This window comes from Cryptomeria japonica, chromosome 7 (assembly GCF_030272615.1).
Source record: "Cryptomeria japonica chromosome 7, Sugi_1.0, whole genome shotgun sequence".
Classification (NCBI taxonomy): Eukaryota; Viridiplantae; Streptophyta; class Pinopsida; order Cupressales; family Cupressaceae; genus Cryptomeria; species Cryptomeria japonica.
Genome location: NC_081411.1, coordinates 420,950,855 through 420,957,635, shown reverse-complemented (window position 1 = coordinate 420,957,635; position 6,781 = coordinate 420,950,855). Strand labels below are relative to the sequence as shown.

At 30.9% G+C, this 6,781-nt stretch overlaps 1 protein-coding gene across 2 annotated transcripts; it reads left to right on the top strand.

The window, feature by feature from the left end:
- The first annotated feature begins 4,704 nt into the window (after positions 1 to 4,704).
- Positions 4,705 to 6,494, top strand: LOC131065607 (transcription repressor MYB5). Of its 2 annotated transcripts, XM_058000170.2 has the most exons (4): positions 4,705 to 4,923; positions 5,039 to 5,151; positions 5,330 to 5,459; positions 5,576 to 6,494. In XM_058000170.2, exons 2-4 carry the CDS (start codon positions 5,094 to 5,096, stop codon positions 6,228 to 6,230), a joined length of 843 nt encoding a protein of 280 aa, XP_057856153.2. In that variant the 5' UTR covers positions 4,705 to 4,923; positions 5,039 to 5,093; the 3' UTR covers positions 6,231 to 6,494. The 2 variants fall into 2 exon arrangements, with proteins under 2 accessions (XP_057856153.2, XP_057856152.2); XM_058000169.2 differs by lacking the exon at positions 4,705 to 4,923 and having other exon boundaries at positions 4,930 to 5,151.
- The last annotated feature ends 287 nt before the right edge of the window (positions 6,495 to 6,781 follow it).

The window sequence follows — 6,781 nt, the reverse complement described above, 5'->3', positions numbered from 1 at the left end:
GACCCTTTGTGGTCATATGTATCATTTGATTATGTATGCCTTGATGGCAGGTTGTAATTGATGTAAACCTTATCTATATTTTATCTTTTATTCAATAGAATGGTCTTGCACTTGAAGCAGACCCGAAGATGTAGCCCAATAGGGGTGAACTCCATTATCAAATTGTGTTGTATGGTGTATGTATTCATCTGTTCATCTTACTCCTTTTAATTTTGAATGTATGAATGGCATTATGGTTAAATTGTTTAATGTTTTTCAAGTGATATTTATCTTAATTGTATGTATGAAGTTATGAATTAAATGCAGTAATATGGATTATGACGAATGTACCTTTAAGTGATGTAATGTAATTTATAGATGTTGTATGTATTTAATGTTGCCTTAATCTCTTAATGGATTATAATTGCTAGGTTCATGTCATAGATGTTCCATTCTGTATTGGTTAAATCAATCTCTTTGTTAATTGGGTTAATTAACCTTAATGTTCATTAGTTTAAAAAGTAATCTTCATTGGAAACCCTTTAGGAGTTTAAGTTAAGTCTTCCGCTTGTGCAAATGTTATTGCAATGTTTAACTTAATGCATCTTAAAGTTCATTAATGTTTAAAAAAAAAAATTTTGCACTCTTTTCAAGAGTTTTGGTTGAATCCTTTTGGGTTTCTTGGCAAGGCATTACACTTAACTCCTATGGGCATATTGTAAATTCTTCTCCTTGTAAATCTTCCACTTGTAAAAGAATTGTATTAAGTCCTACATGCACTATGTAATGGACCTGGGGAGAGGCTAATTTGAGGAGACTGCAACTCCAATATAATTTTTGAACACCTCATAGAATCATTTTTAAAACACTGGGATTATAAATTATGACAAGATGACTTTCATGTAGTTCGGAATGCATGATCTTCATGTTGGCATATATTTGTGTCCTTGTTTATCACTGTCAAAGAATAGCTATGTTACTAGGGTACTTCATTTTTCCTTTTATAGAAATTGACATTTGATCCCGTATTAACATTAAGGGGGAGTGTTAGAACATAATGCTATTAGGGATCACATCCTTATAACATTTATATATGATGTTCTAATATAAGGTTATAAAACCTTATATTATATATGCTTTATAAGCATATCCCATTTGAAATAATTATAATCTAATAACTATTAGATCATTAATTATTTATGAGTTGGGGTTATTGAAAAGGTGTGACTTGTGAAGCCACCCTTCCTCCTATATTTAAGGAGGTTCTCTCTCATTTGAGAGTTGTGGAAATTTTGAGCTTTATGGTGAGTTGTATCACTATGCACATGAGTTATTATTTTCCATGTGCAAGTATTGGAGGAGTGTCCCTAGGTTCAAGTCTATTTTATGATAGACTATATTTGTAAGTGTTTTAATAAAATGATGCTTTATGGGGGTTTTTACCCAAAAGGGTTTTCCCCAAGTATATCTTGTGTAATGTGTATATTTATGTTGGTATAATTCTCATTTTATCTATTTTATGATCTTTTTTATAATGATTAGTATCCTAAGATCCTAAATTCTAGCACAACAACCATAATCCAATGCCATCATCTTCAGTCCATCACAAATTCTAGCACAAAATTTACCAAGGCGAATTTTCACACAATTGACTTTAACTTACATTTTGTTGTCTCCATTCAATACACTATTTGTTTATTAAATTCTAATTGTTGATTTTGACAAGTTTCTATTCTACAAAAGAAATATTCAATCCTTATATATAGTACCATCTCTTTCACAAACAACATTTGCAAGATGCATCAGCAAAAAAAAAGTTCCAAGTGTTGCAACAGTTACCAATATTTCACTTCAAAATATATATTGACATGAATAAACTAATCAGTCATCTTAAGTTTGTCCAATTAAATAGTTTAATTTTGATTCTCTTGTGTTCCCTAGATTAGATTATGAGATACATTGTGTCATGATTAACCATGTTACCTTATTATACTTCTAGCCATATTTCAATCTCATGTGTTAAGTATTATTTTAAAATGATTTTGATTTTAAGACACTATTTGTTTGTGTACAAGTACTCAACCTATTATTAATGGCTCGCTTTCAACCTCTCAAATGTTTCTCCACTAAACAAGAGTCAAAATTCTCTATTTATGATGCCACATTTTTGTAAGAAGCTTCTATAATGGGCCCGTTATTCAAATCTATCTTTTCTTTTTCTTTTCCAAATATAAATGTTTATGCTTCAACTTAATTTAATTTCATATAAATATTTTGCGCAATCAACATATTAAGTAGCAAGGTTAACACATATTCTCATTTTCATATATACATAAATTCCTAATAGTATCTGCTATTTCTTATCTATCTACAAAGCTAATGTCAGAATTTTTAATCATCATTTTAAAAAATTCATGCATTTATCTAAAATAGTCATATCTCTTAAAAAAAATTATTATAATTTAATTTTCTGCCTTTACTTCCTTATAAAGTCTTAACTAATATGGAATGGCTTTCTCTATGAAACACATAAAATGAAATTAAAAACTAATGAAAGCAACCTCTATTTTAAACTCGCAAAGCCTTCTTGAAATTTGACTAACAAATTTTCCAATATTAACATCTATATGTATCATCTCTTGAACAAAAAAAACAAGTTTTCACATCCAACATATAGATAACTAGTAAAATATGGCTCGAACAAACTGAGCATTTTTATTCATTCAAGAATGGATAATTACAGATAATCCAAAAAAATTACTAAAAAATATTGAAAAGCAAATTCATCTTTCTAACATCCTCCCTCACTAAAGTGACTATGTTTGTTTCAAAGAAATGCTACTAGCCACCAACTAAATCATAATTTCAAATATGATATGTAAATTACACGTAAATAAAAACTGTACTTATAATAAATTGAAATATAATATTTAAACTGAATGCAAATAAAATCTATTATGATTAGTGCTTTACCAAATAAAATATTACTCCTCTTTTATATTTATGGCCATATCGGCCAATACTATAGCTACTATTTCATATATGTAAATAATCAGTCAGCCGTAATTTAATCACCTTACACTTTGTTCACTATAAAAATATAAATTAATAACAAGACAAATACTACAATGGTCTTTCAAATATATTATATTATCGAAGTAAATAATTTCATTTGAAATATATGTATCTATTTAACAAGCACAAACCTTTTAATGTTTTCTCCCTTATACTCCGAGCATGGTAATAAACAGCCCGACAACCCGACAACGTACGAGCTTCCCAAAAAAATTTGCCACAACCATCTATGAAGCTATGCATTTATATTTATCTTTTCTTTCGTCCTTGTCCATTCCATCCTTCTTGTTAAAATTTGAAAAAAATCAACCATCTTTATCCATTGGAAAATATATAAGCAAAAAAAAATCAAAATAAATTATTCAAGACAATTCAAAATTAAATTGGTCTTTCAACCATCCACTATTATCAAATTGACTATGTTCACTTCAAACAAACACAACCATCCACAACTACACCATTATTTGATGAATAAAATCTAATATTATTAATCCTTATCACGATTTTAAATATAATATTTAAATTGAATCTAAATTATCTCTACTACTATTGGTACTTTACATAATGAAATCTTTATTTTGTTTACTATTTATCCCCATATTTCCAAGTACAATAATTGCTAATATAAAAAAATAAAAAATAAAAATGACTTGAAATTTTCAATTCAAACATATACATTTTTCCATCAACTAGAACGCTTCAAAATTTACTTGTTCCTTCAACCATGGTAATAAACAACTCAACATACTCTTAACCTAAAGGAAAATTAGTACCTCATTCCATATACGTGTTATCATACAATGAAATGAAACCATTACTCTCTTTCAATTTACAAGAAAAAATGAGAATTTTTTTTTTTTAAGAGTAATCTTCATCGTATTCCAATTTGTATAGAAAAAAACTTTGCCACAACCACCTATGAAGCTATGCATTTCTATTTAGTTTTGCTTTCATCCTTGTCCATTCCATCCTCCTTGTCAAATTTTGAAACAAATCAACCATCTTTATTCATTGAAAAATATATAAGCAAAAAAAAATCAAAATAAATTATTAAAGACAATTCAAAACTAAATTGGTCTTCCAACCATCCACTATTATCAAATTGGCTATGTTCATTTCAAACAAACACAACCATCCACCAATAATTGAAGAATAAAATCTAATATTATTAATCCTTATCACGATTTCAAATATAATAAATAAATTGAATCTAAATGATCTACTTTACATAATGAAATCTTTATTTTGTTTACTACTTATCCCCATATTTCCAAGTACAATAATTGCTAATACAAAAAATAAAATAAATAAATAAAAATATTTCTTAAAATGTTCAATTCATATACACTTTTCCACCAAGTGAAACCCTTCAAAAGTTCCTCGCTATTACTTCAACCATAGTAATAAACAACTCGACATATTCTTAACCTAAAGACAAATTAACACCTCGTTTCATACAATGAAACGAAACTATTACCTAAAAATAGAACGTGCAACTGTTAATACATATAGTACTAAGAAACATTATGTTAAACTACTTTCTATTTATATAGATATAACCCATTTCAAAGCACCATTGGGTGCTTTCAATAGTCATTATTTGTACGGCCAAAAAATCTTCTCAAGATGGCAATTCACGTCTTGTATGTAAACCGCATATAATAATGGCTGCTCTAGTGCAAATGGTTACGTGTAATAGGAGGTTAATCTATTCCAAAATTATCTTTTGGTCAAGCAAATGTATAGACGAGAATGTTGTACCCAAGCGGATAACGAATTACCGTAAGCCGTCTATCAAGAAGAGATCTACAAACGCGTCTAATATTACTGCAACTCTTTATATTCAACTCTTCCTGATATAAAGCACGGGTATTTACCTGCAAATATTTCTGTATCTCTAGGTGTGTAAAGCTTGGTTTGTTTTCTATAAATTTGTATAAAAAAGAAAAATTATATCTATGGTGATGCGACCGACTCCTTGCAGTAGAAAAGTGGGACTTAAAAGAGGTCCATGGACACCTGAAGAAGATCTCCGTTTAATGAGTTATATCCAGGCTCATGGCCAAGATCGTTGGAGATCTCTTTCCAAGAAAGCAGGTTTTTGTTTTTTCTTTTTCAAATTTACAGTCGCTATCTTTATAGGATTAGGGTTAGGGTCATGCTTACTATCTTTCTAGAACAAGGGTTAGGATCATGCTTGAATCTCTGTGTTAATTTTCCATTTTAGGGTTAGGAGTTTGTGTGTATATTTATTTCAAAGATTAATTCATTCCAGGACTGCTTCGATCGGGAAAAAGCTGTAGATTGCGATGGGTGAATTATCTTCGACCTGACGTCAAACGAGGACATATTTTACCTGATGAAGAAGATTTAATTCTCAGGCTCCATCGACTTCTGGGAAACAGGTCACCCTTATTCCATTCAAAATATTCCTTTTTTTTTGGCAAATGAAACAAGTTACTGTAAAATCAGATTGCAAGTAATATAGTATGAAAGCATTTCGTGTGTTAAATGGCTTCAGATGGTCTTTGATCGCGGGACGTATACCAGGAAGGACTGATAATGACATAAAAAACTATTGGAACAGTCACCTAAGCAAAAAGCTTATTAAGCAGGGCATAGATCCTCGCACACACAGACCCCTCTCTGAATCTGAGGACATATGGTGGAACCCTCAAGACAGCAATATGCAGAAAAACATTCTCCAATACACTACAACACCAGAAAGTTCCGATCCAGAAATACATGACAAAGATTCAGATTTCACAATAGCAGATCTTAAGGAGGACCAGATTTGCTCTTCAATGGCTACACCACAAATCTCTTGCTCAGAAAGTGCACCCACCATTTTGCCTTTCGCCAGTGAGGAGGATACCTGTACTGAAATGAGAAATTCTAATTGTTGTGAGACTCCGAAACAATTAACATGCAGCTGCTGGTTTCCTTATTCTCTTCCTGCAACTCCAATGGCAACAACTTGTGGAAATACCAGTTCATTTGTGTACCCTTCATATCTGGAATCACTTATCAATGAAGAGTTTGAGTTCCCAGAGCCTACTATTGGATACAATTCTGTTTCACAGCTGTTCCCAGATCAGTCTGAGCTTCCAAGCCCTAGCTATGAATTCTGGTCTACACTCCACTCTCCTAGCACACATTACCATCCTTCCTGTTGACCTAAGAATATCACTGCAATATATTCCCCTTTTTTTTATGATTATGCATTCTTCATTTAACTGTTTGTATTGTTAAAATTAAACCTTTTGGGTAAAGTGTGGCCATGGTTTAGGCACGTATATGGTTCTCACTTAAAATGTATATAAGAAAAGTGTGTAGTCGTAGTTTCACTATTCCATAAGACTATAATGTGCAGCAAATACAATTGGCAGAAAGGTTATATTCATTATTCTTATTTTGAGATCAGTGTTTGTACTAAGGGACGGTGATTTATTTCTTTTTATGGTATAGAAACATGTTTCATCTGTAAAAATTGAAGGGCTTGAGTTAGTTCCTAAATTTGAATTGCTACTTCTATACCTTAGCTAAACTAATTGCAATTCTGTTTGCATATCTGTGTTAGATGATTGCAATATCACTGGCCACTAATGCTATTTGTTTCGGGAAATGGTGTCTTAAGACCAAATTATAGTTTGTATCGATCTGAGGAAACCTTCCTGCCCTAGCCACTCCAGCTTCGATTCTACAAAAACTGCACAGACATACACTT